The sequence below is a fragment of the Mytilus galloprovincialis genome, chromosome 13, assembly GCF_965363235.1.
Source record: "Mytilus galloprovincialis chromosome 13, xbMytGall1.hap1.1, whole genome shotgun sequence".
Taxonomy (NCBI): Eukaryota; Metazoa; Mollusca; class Bivalvia; order Mytilida; family Mytilidae; genus Mytilus; species Mytilus galloprovincialis.
In genome coordinates this window covers 67,306,444-67,325,800 of record NC_134850.1, presented here as the reverse complement: position 1 = coordinate 67,325,800, position 19,357 = coordinate 67,306,444, and the positions used below count along the sequence as shown (strand labels likewise).

At 35.1% G+C, this 19,357-nt stretch overlaps 1 protein-coding gene and 1 long non-coding RNA gene across 2 annotated transcripts; one reads left to right on the top strand and one right to left on the bottom strand.

Moving 5' to 3' along the window:
• The first annotated feature begins 247 nt into the window (after positions 1–247).
• Positions 248–12,532, top strand: LOC143056827 (uncharacterized). Its single transcript, XM_076229991.1, has 2 exons — positions 248–355; positions 9,751–12,532. Exons 1-2 carry the CDS (start codon positions 272–274, stop codon positions 11,950–11,952), a joined length of 2,286 nt encoding a protein of 761 aa, XP_076086106.1. The 5' UTR covers positions 248–271; the 3' UTR covers positions 11,953–12,532.
• A 3,770-nt stretch (positions 12,533–16,302) lies between these two features.
• On the bottom strand, positions 16,303–18,624 carry LOC143057685 (uncharacterized). Its single transcript, XR_012972791.1, has 2 exons — positions 18,448–18,624; positions 16,303–16,668 (listed from the first exon to the last, which is right to left on the bottom strand). It is a non-coding gene; the product is annotated as an uncharacterized LOC143057685 (long non-coding RNA).
• Positions 18,625–19,357: the final 733 nt, after the last annotated feature.

The following is a 19,357-nucleotide window of genomic DNA, read 5'->3' as shown; positions in this document are numbered from 1 at the left end:
ATGGGGAACATCTTTTCTCCCATTCTTGGCGAATTTCCATATTTCTGCGCAGCGGTCTGATTTAATATTATTTAATTGAATTCAAAGGTATGTGTTTTCTCCGTGGAAGAGTTGTTGCCCCTGATAAGCGTTATTTATCGATTTTTTTAAATTTGATTGTTTTTATTTATTGACTACTGCCCTGGATTTTTGCTCATCAGTTCGGTAATTTTGTTATTACTCTTGATTTGTAATGATCATATTGAAATTTGTCTTTGTTTTACAGAAAGAAATGGATGACTACTGTGAAGTGATTCAGTTTCTAACAGATCGACATGCATCAGATGAATCAATACAAAAAATTAGAGAAGAGAAGGTACATTATCATTATTACATGTATATTCACATTTTAATACACAATACTACATTATAATGCCAGGTTTTGACATTAATGTACTGTCATGACTATAATAACATGTACACTGTGCTTAAACGACTTAAGTTACCCACAGCCCAAGATGGAGATGCCTTTCGTCAGTAAGAAATTTGTCTTCTATATGATAACAATACCATGAATGAATGCATCACTTAAAACACTCAAATTGAAAAGTTGTATCAATCGTTTAGGGAAACTCCTTATCTTAACAGGTGATTAAATACTAAAAAATAAACAATCACAGCACGAGTTTCGAAAACACTTACATATGACTTAGGCTGTCTGCAACTTCAAAAAAACTTGTCCTAAATCTTTTCATTTTACCAATAGGGATGTCCGTAACATTCAAAGAATCGATATACGTGGATATAAAGTTAAAACATAAAATTGAGAATATATAATCAGAAATGTAGTAGATTTCTAGTATGATATAATTCATTGTATTGATGAAAGACAAACTCGGGATTATAATTTGAAAAAAATAATGATAAATCCGTAAAACTCTGATATGATTTTGTATACTGGCTACCCCAGGATAGCTACTGGATATGTTCTCTTTTCTCTTGGTTATTTTGATCCATATCGTAATAATGTATAAAAAAAAGTCACATGACAATTATTAAAGGTTCAGCCATAAAGAGTATATTCAAAAGACACTCATTTCCACTAATTAGAAACAAAAACAATTTATATATTAATAATCTCTGATACTATACAGAGGAAAAATACAAAACATACTAGGAAACATTCATAAAACAACCATTACACTATAACTAACTAGCGGGATGTATAAATACCGAGCCGCGTCAAAGAGTAATCACCAAAATAAACATTAAAAAAAGAAAGAGAGGGGTGAGTAAATAAACAGACAACTAAACTCCAAAATGTAAAACAGCATGACAAAGCCATGGTCCAAAGCGAAAAACGGTTACAAGACACACAGTAATCAATAAAAGTGAAAACACAGACAAAAATGGCCAGGATCAAGTTCCACAAACCCTTACAAAAAAAAAGTATGATGATATTTATAATTCAATCACATTTGGTGGAGAATGACCATTATAAACAGCCGTGAAGGTTACAAATAAGGGGTTTCATAGTGTTTATTATCCTTTAATTGTTGAAATTATAACTCTTAAAATTTTGAAATCAAAAGTTACCCACGTCTGAAAATAAAGTTACAGACAGTCTGCTGAGATTCGATAAAAAAAGTTAGGGATGTCATGCATTTTTTAAAGTCGGCCTTGCGCTTTAGTGAACTCTAAATTAACAAGTAAATGGTAATTGTAAGTGATTTCGTTATTCAAGAATCCTATAAATATTTACATACTGCATGAAAAACGTTGCAAAAGGTAGATTTTGTATGAATTAGATATCAACGAGTTAAAAGAGTCCGCCATCTTTTGCTGTGGGTAACATTAAGCTCAGTGATGTATATGTTACCTCCTGTAACAGTCACTGTACATGTATGTTGTTGATAAACTAACATTAATCAGGCGGTTAGTTTTTTCGTTTGAATTGTTTTACATGTCCTTTAGGGGCCTTTATAGCTGACTATGCGGTACAGGCTTTGCTCATTGTATGAGGCCGTACGGTGACCTATAGTGATTAACTTCTGTGTCAGTCATTTGGTCTCTTGTGAAGAGTTGTCTCATTGACAATAACACCACACTTTCTTTTTTATATGTAAGGCCTGAGGTGGAGAGCTGAATTAAATGTATAGAGTAAATACAGGGTCAGTAACATAGAGTGATTGTTATCGACATCATTATGTCCATTTTGTTTATCTGTTATCAAAAGTATGAAGCCACTAAAGGGATTTTGACGAAACATTGCCATAATCCTCTTTATGGTATATCTTCTTAAAAAATTGTGTCACACATAGCCATTTTCCGAAAAACATGGCTGCCGTTACTAAAAAATAGACCTTGGATCGACTTTGGGCCGGATTGACTTGGGGCCGGATCGGTTTGGGGCCGGAACGACCGGATACCGATGTGGACAGCCTATTTGGCCATATCTTGGACTATTATACTAAAAAATAAAAAAATGCTTATCCAAGCAATCACCTATGAATATGACTTTACAACAAACCGAACTTGCGTATCTCTTTTCAATCAAAAGTTATGACATTTTATGAATCGTACTTTAATTAATACCGTCTTCGGTTAACCTTCGTATGTCCATCTTTTGCTATCGTATATACTTTCGGCACCCTCGTATAGACTTCGTTATTCATCGTACTTGCTTCGGTCACTTTTGGGTATTTTAAAGAGATCGGGACCAACTTCGTACGAACTTACAATTTTCGCATTCGGGTGTCCATCGTATATAAAAACAGTGTGACGCGGGCATAAGTGAATTGTTATTTTAATTGTTATACATTCAAATTGCTAAATGAACACCCTAAGGGGTCATGCCATTTACATTTATAGAATTGAAAGGGAAGATTAGTGTTACATAAACAAATCTGTGTTCTAATCTGAATAATTACTTATTAATTAGTGACGTTACATATACATACATTTTAGAACATAGTAAAGTGCTTTCGACCAATGAAATGCAAGGATTTTCACCCTCTTAATAGTGAAGAATGACACAAAACATGTTCTTATTTAGTGATTATCTTATTGTTATGCTCTGAATTACAAAGGGCCAATTAGTGTTGCCAATATTGCCTAGAGGCAATTCGCAAGGACAGTATACTGAAAAAATAGTTATGACCCCAGGCTTTTTAATCAAGATTCAATTATTTGTATAAATTTAACTGTAATAAATATTCTTTAATACACAAGCAGTTCAAATTTCTAAACAATATCTTTTTCCATTTTTGAAAATGACAACTTTGTTTATACAATTTTTTTATTGTCATGGTACTATTATCGTTTTCTTTGTCTTCGAAACTGTGCTGGTTACTTTTGGCAATGGACAAGTCATTTTCTTGCTTAACGTTTTTGCTTGTGGGTACTGGAGGCTGTAATGCCTTGCTTACATTATCCTGTAATGTTTCTAACGGGCGTTTATATGTGTCGACGGCCGTTGATCGGTGACCACTTCTTGATTTTACAGTTGAATCGGAAAATCCGGCATTGAAAAGTGTGGTGCAGCATGTAACTTTCCCAGAATGGTTGGTGATATTACGATCAGTAGTTGAAATTCCCGCAGCCTTAAATAATTCCTTCATTTTGCTAGACAATGTGTTAATACCAATCGGCTGGACGCTAAAGCGAATAGAACCATCGTTAGCTTTATGTGGTAGCGGTTTACGGTAAAACCTACCTTCACGTGGAATAAGTGACAAGTATTTCTCATAAATTGTAACTAGGCATCTTGGGTTTGTTGGGTCACTTTTCTGAGTTATGCGTTTGACATCAACGTTTCTGTTATTCAGGCCACCTTGTACATTCTTACACAGCCTCCCGGTATAATGGAGTAATTTATTACCAATTGTGTCCACAGAAATTCGAAATTGACTAGCATCAAGTTGTTTGTGTTCATCTAAAGCACGAAATCCAAATAACTTGCAGTTGTAGAAAAAAACTATATTGGTTAGCCCATTTGAAGTGTTACAATTAAAAACTCCACTATCCCACATGGCCTCCTCGTCTGTTGTTAATATAGGGTCTGCCCTTTTTACGTTAGTTCCAATACCATTATTGGTTAGTTCTTTCATTCGACTGTCAAGACATTTTCTAAAAAACGCAAATGTAGATGAATCCTTTTCAAAGAGGCTCACGTCATTTCTGTTACAATCTGTTCTCAGATACCTACAAAAAGTTGTGGTTTTACTCTTTGTTTTAATACATATAAAGACTTATAAAGGATTAGTAGAACTTTTTTAAAGATGAATTGGTTGAAGAAGAAATTATTTTTCAGAAAAGTAAAATAACCGACGACGAATTGCAATACAGTGAAACCTGTCTAGTACGACCTCCTTGGTACTTCAATTTTTTGTTAGATTTTGTTAGATGTTCGGTTTAACAGATTCACATCGCATAAAATTTTATATGACTGGACTTAGGATCATATATGTTAAGTTTAGGTGGGTTTTCGATTCATTCAAGGTTCTGTTTACACTGGTTTCATTGTAGTTTAAAAACGTAGTTAAAATTGAGATTAAAATTGTCATTCGTGTTTTTTTAAACGCGAGTTTTATCTCCCGAGCGAGGGGGTGGGAGACGACCCCAGAAGACAAGAAATGTATACATGTATGAGTTTGCTTTCCAAAATTGGCCGAATGAGTTGAATATACAGCTTTTTAGTAAATCAATACAAAATGAAATTAGCCATGTTAAAACTAGACTAATTTAAACTGTAATAGTATGTCTTAGAATTAATTATTGTTTGTTTGCTGTCTCTTCACGAATACATCATATCTCAATTATCTATTAAAAACAGTAAATTGAAAGTATAGGTTGAGACAATTTAAGCATATTCGGAAATAATAACATTGGGATACATAATTATTGGCAAGCAGAATAAAATTATTAGAATATCCGAAAAATAACTGTCAAATTATTTTATTGTATTTTTTTTTATCCATAATAGTAGTTTTAAAATAACACCTTTTTATAATATATTTTTTGGTTGAAGGGTTTGGGGTATATAAATGGTATCGAATAGAGAAAAAAACACACATAAGGAAAGGATTTTACCTTAAAAAAAACAAGGGAACACCCTTTTGATTTTTGGAGGTTTGGGGGAGGGGAGGGGGAGGGGAAGATATTTTAAGTAAAAAAATACGATCGAACATTTTAGGAAAAAAATGCAGAATGAGCAGTGTTATAAAATCAAACTGGTAGGATGAATATGACAGGCTTGTCCTTTTTGACAGTACTTGTAAACGAAAATGCAGGAGAAAGGTTTTCTGATGTGCTCAATTGATTTTTTTTATAAGCCCCCTGCCTAGAATTCCTGCCTCAAATGTTGCATCCACAAAACAAGTTACGATACATTTTAAAAGTAAACTATTTTTAAGGAGAGGGGCTAAAATCAAATGTAAAAGGACAGGTGAAACCTTTTGCAAAAAAAAGCAGTATGACCCATGACAAAAAGTAAAAAAAAAGGCAAGATATATATGACACAGTAAATGTAAAATGAGGATTCAGGTAAAAGTTCGTCTCCAATATGTATTGAAAAACCCAGAATGCAAACCCCCCTTTTCCCCTCGAAATCAAATGTTTGCTCCCTTAAAACAAGTAAACGAACGTATTTCAACAGTTGTTGCCCCCCCCCCCCCCTTTTCCACCAACCCGTTTAACTATACCGAACTCCAAGACAGCGGTTACAAAAACAAATATCAAAATCAACACAAATGTAATTCATAAAATTACATTTTCATAGTTTTAGTACAATGTAACATCTACATCAAACGCTATATACTGTATTGTGGAAGCTGTGGACTACAATTCCAATAAAATGTTGATTTTGATGATTTTACTTGTAACGGCTGTCCTGGTGTTATATATATTGAAATTTAAAATTTGTAACTTACCTTTGAATGCCTGATGCTAACTGGACCAATGAATTTGGTGGATAAGGACTGGTATCAACACGTCTACATTCTTGTATAAAGTGTGCCATCCAATAGTTTAAAAGTTCATTTGAGAGTAAATTCGGATCACTTGGTATTGCATTACCACCATCAGTTATTGTTTCTTGATACAAATTTCTTTCTAAAGTCCACGCAACCCAGACGCCTAAAGCCCACTTGTTGTTATTTCTAGTCTTTTTCGGAATAGCTTTAAGAATTCTCTCTTGTAAGTCTGAATCCGACAATGGAACAGAAAATCTACGCGGGGCCGCAGCCTCACACACGACCGGCTTGTTTTCATATTTTACAAGGTCCTGAGTAGGTAAAAGCATTATTCTCGGACACTTCTTCTTTTAATTCAAAAGTTCCAATTCCAACAAGTTGATTCATTTTAGACTTAAAGATGCATACATGTTACTGACTTGAAAATAATAATACTTTTATTAGAAGTGGGACATTTAAAGACGTATCGTATCCGTATCTGATACGTTGACGTATCTGAGAAAATATCTATGTGTTATTGTTTAATAGATTATTTTCAGGTTTAAATATGTGTTTTTCTATGTTAGACATCTTTCTTTCATTGATAACCATCGATACACTTTTTTTTTTAAACATGATAGTTTTCAATTTATGAATACTCGTTTATATCTAAACACTTGATATTTAAACCATCGCCACTTCTCCGTCGTGAATTTAAGATTTGTGAGTCCTTCTGTAGCCATGTGTATTACGAAATTGTGCAATAGAATTAAAACAGCAATGGTACAACAGAGATTTGCCATATTGTGCATATATACAAAGGAAACTTCGTTCAGAAAATCAGGACTTTGTGGCAAATACAGTTCTACAGACTTGAATAAAGGGATTTTAATCATAAAAACATAGTTCACTTTCTTCGTAATGTGCTAGCGTTTTTTGTTAACAAAAAGTCATTAACAACTATATTCAAAAACAAAACTCATATTAAGTCACTTAAGTCGAGTGTACCCGAGAAAGGTGTACTTCGCCACATATTTGAATAAAGGTGGCCTGCTAATTTATAAATTTATAATTATTGGTATCAGTAACAATTCGACTCATATGATGTGGATGATTCAATTCCCTTTTATTAGCAAGTATGTCAGGGGCGTAGCTGCCGTTAGTCACTTTAGGCACGTGCCTACACATAATTTTTTCACAAATATTTTTTTTTAATAATAAACAACGTTATCTGTAAATGAAGTTGTCAAAACTTTTTAATTATCGAATGTCATGTGTACACTAGTCTCTCGTCCTTGGTGAATGGAATATTGGATAGAATAGAATAATTTTACGATTTTATCTTATATAGAAACTATAAATTAGAACTTTGGTTTAGATAATTTCACGTCTAGACTATCAACAAAACTTGAATGAACCTCAACTTAGACACATAAGTTTTATAATTAGTTGTTGTTAGTTTTCAACTATCTTTCCACTTTGTCTTCTTCCGACTTGCCAATGTTGGTCGTCCGTTTGGCTGTGCAGGATGTATAAATACGCAGTCACGTCTGGCAGTCAGAATGGGGACATTAAATCAGATGGGCTTGAATGCATATTGTAAATATTTTTTTATACCACGAATTGTACTGCTTTATTTAATTCACCAGTCAGATGTTATGGTACATTATTCATAATTCTTCGAACTTTTCATCATATATATTATAATTATCATGATTAAATAACCAGTAAATTTAATATTTTTGTACATAAAATTTTGCAGCTAAAACGCTGAAAACCTTTTTCCGTTGGAAGCTCCCCTGAACCCCGCCTACCAGGGCTATGCCCTGGACCTGCTGGGGGCCTTAACTGCAGCCCCCAGACCCCCTGCCGATTGGTGCCTACAGTTGACTGAATACCTAGCTACGCCCCTGTATGTGCATGAATATTGTTAACGTTAACTTTATTTGTTTTATAATTCAACTTCACGCCTGGGTAGTTCTAATAATTTAAATATCGAGCTTCAAAACATAATACAAGTATATAGATTGGCATGAAAATCACGTTATTGTTATGTGTATGAATGTAAGCTTCTGTTGTCGTCCGTGCAATGTTTTTATAATTGTATTATAGGAACTGTAAATATAGTAGAAACATCACGTATATGCAGATCCAGAGGGGGGGGGGGGGGGGCTTTCGTGGGAAAAATTTGGTTGATTATATAGGGAATCACTGAAGCATGACTGGAGCGGCCCCCCCTTAGGATAAGTTCTGGATCCGCCACTGTGACACGTTCAGGGCAATACGTATAATTAAGTCCAGATTTTGACTTACAAGAAGCAAGTACATGTATGCAAGGATTTGTATAGTCTATACAAATCCCTGATGTATGCAAATACAAATGATACATAAATTGCACAATAATTCAACATTATTAAACGAACAGTTTATTTATTAAAGATTAAAGAGATCAAAAATTTGCATCGCCCTTTCCTTTTCCCCATCTCTTTTCCCTTTCTCGATTACTTTTTAAGCACGTAAAACATCAATTGAATAATAATCAATATATATACGTTTAGATACGTCAACGTATTAGATACGGATGCGATACGTCTTTAAATGTCCCACTTCTAATAGTCATTAGAGCAAGACAGTTAGCTAGAGGGGTTATTTGTTTGGCCATATTTTCAAGAACTGTGTTCATGTATACCATTTAACACAGTACATATAATTAATCAAGAATAGAGTTTATATGTTCTAAGTTTGTAAGAACATGATAACCCTCTTCTTCATGATAAGTACTCGCTAACGCTCGTACTTAACCATGAAGAAGAGGATTATCATGTTCTTACATATACTAAATGTATTTTTTTTCTTACTTCTTAATAAGAGTTGTACTTATTTGAAAAAACAAGAATGTGTTATATTAGGGGTAATAGACCTGTAAATGTCAGTTTTCCCAACTGAAATTATTTCTACAATTATAGCTTTTCTCTCTGGTCAATACTTATAGCTTAATATAGGGGTAAATTTATATCGCCCCGGTTATTATCCCAAGACTCCATTATCAGCCTGAGACGTAGTCGAGGGCCGATATGGGAAGAGAGATGATAGTCGTGCTGATATGGATTTACCCATATATTAATCTATTCATCATATTCTTCCGACAATAAGGTAGAATAACATTGGAAGCTGATATGGATTTTCTGCCCTGGTTGATACGGCCATATTAGCCTGGGTAGTGACGTCATTGGGCTGGTACAGGGTTATCAGTCCAGGTTTTGCAAATACGGCTTGTCTCCTTCCAATCGTTACACATGTGCAAAAAGCACTGTATAAGGCATGACGTATATGATGAGAGATTGTATCTGCCTGACAAATGAATATCAACACTTGTTACAGGCCAAAGTCCAATGTTGATATACATATGGCATTTGGATATTATAACCTTGTATTGACCTGAGAGGAAAACTACAATGGTTATATTATCAATAAAAAATAACAAATCTTAGATTGCTCAACTATTTATGGTAACATACTGCATCGATTGTTCAATTTGATTATGTATTATGTTTTTGCTCACCTGGAGCAAAGGGTCATCATGGTCATGTGAGCTATCACGCTACCATCATTTGTCATCTGTCATAGATTAGATTACCGGTAATGATATATTACATTGTCCCATGGAAGACTTCCATGATTGTCCTATCAAAATCTTTGTCACAAAACAAATGCTCTGGTATCATTTGTCCAGTAACTCACACTTACACAACCACTATAACAGTTTAAGGTGCTGGCTCATACATGCAATAATTCTATTATTTTTTTTATAATTTTGTAGGTCGATCCCCAGACTTTGCTGGACATGACTGATACCGACCTGCACAAGTTCCTTATGATAAGTTATGGAGATATCCATGCAGCAAAACGTCATTTTAAGACAAAAGTACAAAATGTTAAAAAAAATCAAAGAACAGAAGGTCTGTTCCATAAATTTAGGAAAAAAATGGGACGCAAAGTGAAACATGATAAGTCATCAGACAGTGACCACAATGTCAGTGAGGAAGACAGCAAATGTTCCTATGAAAAAAAGAACAAAAGAAAGAAAAAAGAAAAAAATGCCCATGAAGAGGACACAAGACCCACTAACAGAAGTGAAAAGCTCAAAGGAAATGACAATGCCAAAAAGCACGAGAGGAAGATTGAAATTGGGTGGTTTGATTACGATTACAGAAGTAGTGAATATCGTCAAGTCAGGACACCAAATGGTGGAGGCGCAAGATACATCAATGCACCTAAGACCTGGAGGCAGGATGATATCCTGCAACATGGGAAGAAGGTATTTTTCCTGAATGGCAAATCGAAAAGAGGAAAAGTAACAGAATTTCAATATGAAGTCAGAAATTTTATGGGAGACAGAATGGACAATGATTGCACTATTGCAGACCTATATACTTTGACAGGATCAAAACTTCTACGATTTTACATATACAGCAAGAAGTTACCAACAACTGCTGTGGGCTGTTCTGAAATGGAATCTCCATCTGATGATAGTTTACCTGATCCCAAATTACTACAAGTAAATAAACACGTTTCAACTGCAGCTGCAGGCAAAGGCGCTAACTTATCTTCTGATAAATTTAATCCATCAAATGATTCACCTTCAGAGACTTCATCAGTAACTCCACAAACAGTCCAGCTAAGAGTTAATGAAGATGATACTTTTGTCATTTCTGGTCAACCTTCTGGCAATCATATGATGCTGGTGGCATTGAATCCATATGTAGATATAGTGCCACATGATATATCAGTTGACAGTTATAATGAAACATTGCCGCTAAATTTGCCAGTAAGTCCAATTGAAAATGATGATGAATCATCAAATGATTCAGTTCAGAATTTGTTTAACTTTGTAGAGGACCGTGTTGAGACACCATCCCAACTGATTCCTTCAAATGAGCCACAAGATTTGATAATCTCTTTAAATGAGCCGCCCCTCCAACAGCCCATTCCAAATGAACCACTGGTTGTGCCTAATATATTACTATATTCGGACGAGGAACATACCAAGAGAGTGATTAAGATTCATAAAAGCAACACATTTTGTGAGTTGATAGACTTATTTCGGGACAAAACTCTAGATCTTGGACAATGTGAAGTAATAAGGATTATGGATAATGGGAAAGAGGAAGCAGGGGAAGGGATTGGTATTCTCAGAGACATATTAACTGATTTTTGGGACACATTTTATTTGAGATGTTGCGAGGGTAATTCTACAAAAGTCCCTATATTACGTCATGACATGCAACGTGAACATTGGGAGTCAGTAGCCTCTATTATTTGTAATGGGCTTCAATTTGGATATTTTCCAATCAAAATAAGTTTGGCAATTTTTGAAGATGCTATGTATGGGAAAACAGAAGTAGATTTGGTTGAAACCTTCCTACAGTATATACCTTACCCAGATAAAGTGACTATTCAGTATGCTTTAGAAGGATTTAATGTTGAAATTGGAGAGCTGATTGATGTGCTGGAGGTCTATAATTGCAAAAAGTACCCAACTGCAGAAAATATTAAACGTTTGATAGAAGAAATAGCGCATAAAGAAATTTTACAAGAACCAAAATTTGTGATTGAATGTTGGAAAGATATATTCCGTAATAAACTTTCAGTGAACAGAAAAGAATTGGTCCAACTATATGAAAACAAGAACCCAACAGTTGCAAAAGTGTTGAAACTTCTAAAGTTTCCTGATGTTCTTGAACTCAAAGAACAGATTGTGGCTGGTTATCTTAAAAAGTTTATAAAAAGTTTAGACGAGAAAGGACTTCAAAACTTTATGCGTTTTTGTACTGGATCAAACCTCATGTGTTACCAATTAAATGTAGCATTTAGTATGCTTTCAGGTTTTGAGAGGAGACCCACAGCTCAGACTTGTGGGAATATGCTACAACTGCCATCTTGTTATGAGTCTGTTGCTGACCTCAGAGAAGACTTTATGAACATATTCAAAACAAACATGTGGGAGATGGATTATGTTTAGTCACTTCTTTGATTGAAGTTTGGACATTCCTTTCTTTTGCCTTTATCACTTACATTCAATAAGTTGGTATTGTATGATTTCATGTAATGATTCAAAGAAGAATCGACAAAATGTAAATTTGTCAGGGACTAAATGCACATTGTTTTAAGATTGCATTGTATGATTTCATGTACTGATTCAAAGAAGAATCAACAAAATGTAAATTTGTCAGGGACTAAATGCACATTGTTTAACCATGCTTACATCAATGCTAGATCACTGCAGCATCCTTTGAGTGACTGGCCTGACTGAATCTAGATATGTTTAACTGAAGATTATAAATGTAGAGTGTATACTTGTCTCAACAAAATAAACATGCATGGTTCAAATGGCATTAAAATATGTCATTTAAAGTTAATCCCACCTCTTGCATTTTTAGGTCACCAGTCTGAAAGTATTATCGATATTGGTCAACTATCCATCATAAACATATTAAAATCTTTGACCCTGTAAAAATCAAAAGGGTCCTGATCTTAACTAGGTAAACATAATCTAAAGGGTTTACTAACAATGTTCAAATGGCTTGAAATAGATTATGAGGTTAGCCTCAGTATTTGTAAAGCAGTAAAGCTATCAAAATATTGGTCAGCATATTAATTACATTGCTCCAATGTCTCGTCTTGGGAGATATGTCCCTTTTTTGCCTTTTTTTTAATAAGCTGTAGGAGTACTTTCTGAAAGTATCAGAGTAGTTTCCAGCAACTGGGGTAATTTTAGGCATGTAACCAATAAATAACCTTTCCACCATTATTTTAAGTCGTTGACACTTTTATTCAGTGTGAATTACACTTTTTTTTCTGAGTCAGAGGTATTCCTGTCGAAATTTTGTTTTCATTTTTTTCAAATTTAGACCAATTTAAATAAGATCATAAAGTTTTTAGCTTTTTTTCTTTAGTAAAACTTTAATATCATATGCACTGAATGTAACTTTTTAATGTAAATATTATTAAGTAAACATGATTAAGTTTGCTTTTCAGTTCAATATATAAAATGTACTGAGTATGATGCATTACTGAGAATGGCCTGAGCCTGTATTCATAAAAATACTGAAGTTAAGATTTCCATTTAGAGTACCAGTAGACGTCCATTGCTTTTGAAGAAAAAACTGTCCTTTACGAACAAATATAACCTTAAGATGTGTTATGCATACGGGCCCCCATTTTTCAGCTTTATATTATTTTGTCAGTTTTGTTGGCCAAATAAAGATATTGAAGGAGATTTCATGATATTTATTTTTTTTAGCTTAGTATACCTAGCCGAAGACTATTTGTGCTTTTGCTTTCCATCGTATGTCGCCCGCTGTTAACATTCCGAAAATTTTCTCTCAAAAACCACTGAAGGGATTTACTTTGAACTTGGCACAGTCTATCTTTCATGTCCTTATGCTACATTTTAAGCTCACCTGACCATCAAGTTGCATCCGTCGTCCGTCGTAATCTTTTCACATTTTCATCTTCTTCTTTGAAACCACTGGACGGATTTAAACGAAACTTTATAGGAATGTTCAGTTGAAGGTTCTTTACGAACTTACTTATTTTTGTTCTGGTCCAATGAAAAACAGGGTCGCTATAGCAAACCTTAGATTCTCATTGGCCGATTTTCTAAATTCTTCTCCTCTGAAACTGTTAGGCTAAATGTTTTGAAACTTCACAGTAATGACGAACGACAGATTTATTTGCTAATTTAGTTGTGGGAATATTTGAAAGCTTCCGTCCTTCCACCGAAACATTTCTTGTGGACACTCTAGAATCAGCATGCTTCGTTTGATGATAGTCCAAAACAATATCACGGATGCTTTTGAATTTCAAAGTCAGAGGTCAAGGTCGCAGTAATACTTGTAATTGTTTATGTTGTCCATATCATCCCTTTGTGGACACTTTAGAATCAACATCTTTCAATGAGATTTGACGAGTTTTGATGATAGTCCTTTGTATCTACTCGGAAGCTATCGATTTTCAAGGTAAAAGGTCAAGGTCTCAGCGTGGAAATTGTGGTGTGTGTGCGGTGAAACGTTAGTCTGAATCATGCTTTACAGCGTTAAGAGTCGTTACTTTCAGGGTTTTTGTCTCGCCAGCGACTTCTGTCGCAGAAAGCGAGACTTAGGAATAGTGATCCGGTGGCGTTAGCGCTTGATTTAAAAGCTTTATTTTCCAGAAGGTATACGTAGATGACCTGGATAATTCATACTTTATATATATAGATGCCTTATGTTACGAACTTTTCGTCTGTCATGACGATTTTCCTTGTCGTCATTTCCATGGTTCAGTAACTACTTGAGAAAAAAATTCTTTTTCTTTTGCAATGATAATTTCTCGCTTAATATAAGTAATAGGATACCCGTATATTTGATATGTACTACCTTGCAAGGTCCTCATGTCTGTCAGTCAGTTTTCACTTGGCCTCGACATCATTGCATGGATCAGTTAACAAGGTTAATGTTTGTTTATGTGTTACATATTTGTTTTTCGTTCATTTTTTTTCATAAATAAGGCCGTTAGTTTTCTCGTTTGAATTGTTTTACAGTGTCTTATCGGGGCCTCTTATAGCTGACTATGCGGTATGGGCTTTGCTCATTGTTGAAGGCCGTACGATGACCTATAGTTGTTAATGTCTGTGTCATTTTGGTCTTTTGTGGATAGTTGTCTCATTGGCAATCATACCACATCTTCTTTTTTATAAGTCCATATCTATAAAGCAATAGGTCTTCTATAATTGGTTGTGCAATGATTGTAAGTTGTTCATGTCCAACTGGCAGGTGACATCTGACCGTGACCTCATTTTCATGATTCAGTGGTCAAAGTATATTTTTTTTTGGTGTTTTGGTCTATTTTGCAGATACTATAAGTATCCAGTCAATTATATTTGGTGTATGGAATGTTTGTAAGGTGTACATGTCTGTCTGTCAATAATAATCTGACCTTGACCTCTTTTTCATGGTTGACTGGCCAAATTAAAAATTTGTGATATGGTCTATTTCTCAGAAGTCAATTATATTTCGTGTATGGATTCCATTCTGGCAATAATCATTTGACCTTGACCTCAAGGTCATGGTTCATTGGCCAATGTTACATTTATCTGATTTGGCCTTCTTTCAGATACTAAAGGGATAGTATAACTATATTTGGTGTTGGGAATAATTGTAAGGTGTGTATGTCTGTTAAGTAGGTGTAAGTTGATCTTGACCTATATTTCATGGTCAAGGTTATTTTTTAAGAGGTTTATTCGGAGATACTTTTAGCAATAGGTAAACTAGATTTGTTGTATGGAATGAGTGCATGAACTACATTTCTGTCTGAAAGGGTTTATCTCACCTTCGTCTCATGTACATTGATCATTTAAATGTTAATTTGTTTATAATGCTTGTGGTTTAAACTTGTTTTTTATACTTACAACATAAGTTATATTATGAACACTGGAACAGGCGAGACATTTCAGTGTGTCCACTCTTTTTCATACGAATCGAAATGTTGCTCATAGTGCTCAAAGCTATGCTAATACGACTCATGTCTATTTTTGAGGAATTTTGGACACAAGACACAAACACCTAACAAGTCAGTGAAAGAGACCGAGAGAGTCGTTGCTCGCAGGGTACCTCATACTACTCGTATGGTTGCTCATACGACTCGTGGCTTTTTCGTATGACTCGTTGGCTTGCTCATACGACTCATGGTTACATTTTGCATCGGCCACAGTCTCTCTTCTCCTCCTTTGCTGTCAAAATAACGCCAAAAGTAGGAAAAGCAAGGTTGTGAGCACGGATCAGAGCAGTGTAGATCACCGGGGGTACCGGGAATAGGAACGGAAAAGAGCCCATTGGAGCGAGAAAAAAAACAAAAGACAAAGGTGGGGATAAGTTGTGAGGGGAGAGCTATTTTGAGCGAAAAGAAGAAAAGAAAAAGGTTGGGATACGGTGCAAGAGAGCGCAAAAGAAGAAGAATTTTTTTTAGCAAAAAGAACAAAAGACCAACGTTTGGATACGGTGTGAGATAGAGCAAAAGAAAGAGAAGCATTGGAGAATATCTCAGAGAATTGACATACGGAACAAGATGGAACAAGTGTAATTAGCAAACAGTTGATTGACAGTTCAAGTATCAAAAGACCTATATATGTACGCTCTCGGTCTGATATACAACACAAATCATTAGCATGGTTATTTCCACGTATCATTTTGGAACGTTTACAAAGTCAAAAGCCAAGATCTTTATCAAAAAAAACTACCATATTTTGTACCTGTGTGATAGAAGAACATCGGTTACACCCATTTTCGTAAGGTACTGCTTTGTATATCACTACATACAAATACAAAAGAGCGAGAGCATAAACCAATTTATTTATTTTGTATCTCTTTCATTTTCATAGCTGTTGAATAAACCAGCGACGCAAACTTAGGTATAGCGCTACTGACTCGTCGACGTTTTCGGGTGGTTTCAGTAGATTTTCCTCCATGTAAATGCATCCCAACTCAAAAATCTCTTCTTCGCATGGGTACTCGTCCTCTTCAGCGCATTCTGATCGACAAAAGTGTAGCACGTCGTCATCGACCAGTCGAATATGCTCCTCAGCATTGAACAAGTCGGGATAAAGATACATGTTGACAGGCCGTCCATGAAAAACATACTCTCTACTTCTCCTAATATAATGAGTGTTCCATACCTGCGCAGTGTCATCTAGTTCGTTCTGTAAAAAAGACAAAGCCATTTTTCATTTTTAATCAGGACAAAAGGCCAATCAAATCACAAGATTTTCAAATGCAATCTGATTAAAATCTTCCCGATTAATTGTACACTACCGTTAGAAGTAGGGCTGATCAGTTTGTTCCAAATGTCACTGTAAAAATCCAATCTTGTTGGCGTAATTGTCTTCTCTAGGTTCTGATTGGCAAACATACATTAAGACGAAACGTCGACTGAAAGTATATGTGTCATTCTCAAAATATGTCCAGATTCAACAGCACACGATTAAAAGGTGGGGGAAGTGGGTGTTCCGGGTATGTGCACCCCCTTTTTTTTTTGGAAAATTTTGTTAAATTCATGTGAAATATAGGCCAAAATCGGCAAATAGTAGCCTGGCACACCACCACCCCTCATTTGTTCTAGCACCCTTCCTTTTCAAAATTCTCGGATCGTCCCCCTTAGACGGATTTGTTATCACATAAGCAACACGACGGGTGCCGCATGTGGAGCAGGATCTGCTTACCCTTCCGGAGCACCTGAGATCACCCCTAGTTTTTTGGTGGGGTTCGTGTTGTTTATTCTTTAGTTTTCTATGTTTTGTCGTGTGTGCTGTTGTTTGTTTGTCTTTTTTCATTTTTAGCCATGGCGTTGTCAGTTTGTTTTAGATTTATGAGTTTGACTGTCCCTTTGGTATCTTTCGTCCCTCTTCTACAATTTCGCGTTACCGAGAAATCCTAATGTGGGTAACTTTTTTCTATGATGTTATTTTTTTTCTGTTCCAGATCACATTTGATATGTATGTCGTTTACGAGTTTATACGTTAAAATAGGATATTACTTATTACAAAAACTCCTATACGTTACAATCATTAGAAGTCAGGTACAATTTATGGAATAAATGCCAATCAGATACCAAATCATCGAACAATTAAAGCGTGACATACGGAGGCCGCCATGCAGCATGCACACCATGTACGACCGTCTATGTATGGTCCCATAGGGCATCATGAGGATATGCCAACTTAACACCAAGGCAAACCAAATGAGAAACCTTCTCCCAGAAAGAAATTAAAAGATTAATTCAAATACAAACTCTGACAAAGGTTCCTGGCATAAGACAGGCGCACACTTAAAAATATGAGGCGGGGTTAAACGTATTTAATGCAGCCTGTCCCTGATATACCAAGATGAGAATAACAATTTTGAACAAGTAAAACGTACAATCTAAATAAGAATTAAAAAGGATCCAATTCATCGAGAAAAATCATAGACAATTTACCATGTTTACAGAAAAAGAAGGCAAAACATAAATAAAAAGATTCACAAGAGAACACTCGCTGTTGTTGACAGGCAGCTCAGACAACCTAAACGACTGATAATAGAAAAAAAACCCAAGCACCTCGATATAAAATCCTTCATCCTAAAATAAATTAGTCAAATGAAGATTACTACGATGAATACGGAGTGACATTCCAATGATTTAGTAGATACAGTAGATCGTGTAATGACCTAACTGATAACTAAAATAAAACAATTTTGAAGTGTAAGCCAATTACGTAGTTATGCTCCAAGCAACGTATCAAATAATCTATATTTTCCCTTAAAATACCGTTTGTGAGGGATTGATTAAAAAACATAATACATTCCTTATATCAAAATAAGAGTTTTTAAAAAGTAAAACGTACAACAAAAATTGGTATCAAAAAGGATCTTTCAAAGAAAGCCTATTGCCATGAGCTCATATTGGAAGGTAAAATATTTCTACAAATAGAAAAGAAAGGTACCTGAAGTAACTGCATGCAACAAAATTGAATTAGGTTAATGTCAAGTTTGTCTCCTGAAAATTGACCTCGTTCCTGAAGGCCTTTCATCGCTGATATCCATACTTGACAGCACTTCTTTCGCAAAATGCCCCACCAGGACTCAATTCTAGTGTTCATAGTGCTTTTTCCGTAAATGAAAGGTATTGGCACTTCATCTCCAGCAAACAACGTCTGCATTACTGCACCCAGCCCATTTTCTGTGCCCATATCACCTCTCATGCTATATGGATGACCTCTATGCTCTTCTATTGCGTCTATAAAATACCTAGCTATGACTTTTGGATTACTACTAGATCTACCAACTTTGAGCCATATTATTTTCCTGGAAAACCCATCGATGCAAGCATTGATGCATAAGCCATATCTTTTCAATTTATCGTAGGAGTCCAAATGCCAACAAAAATTTGGCCCCCTTGAAAAATATTCTCTTCTTTTTTAGTCTTCGCCGGGCTCTAAGATATACCCCCTCTGGATCAATTGTGTTAAGCGTGAGGCTAATGTGGTCTCTTTTTATTTTAAACCCGTGCCGCTTACACTTCTGATACATCCAACGATATCCATGCGCTGGTCCGTATGAAGTGACTTGCGTATGAACAAAGTTAAATACAGATCGAATATTTGAGTAGTCTTTTCTACGAGCAAGATTCATTTCTTTTAAATACCTCTTAACCTGGCGAAGTGATATACTAATGGCATGATTCATTTGTAAAATCTTGACAATATCTCTATAAAAGAATTCCATTTCAAAATATCTCTTCACCAAACGAAGCACGTTTACCTACAAAAGAAACTGTCAAGATCAAATATTTTTGTATATATCGATAATACTAAAATAACGAGGTCGAATTTGTCAGCCGTCATGGGGTAAAAA

Excerpts from the sequence above, each read along its gene's own strand:
- LOC143056827 (XM_076229991.1), top strand. The coding sequence starts at position 272 with ATGGATGACTACTGTGAAGTGATTCAGTTTCTAACAGATCGACATGCA. Across the intron at positions 356-9,750 it reads AAAAAATTAGAGAAGAGAAG|GTCGATCCCCAGACTTTGCT; the intron begins GTACATTATCAT and ends ATAATTTTGTAG.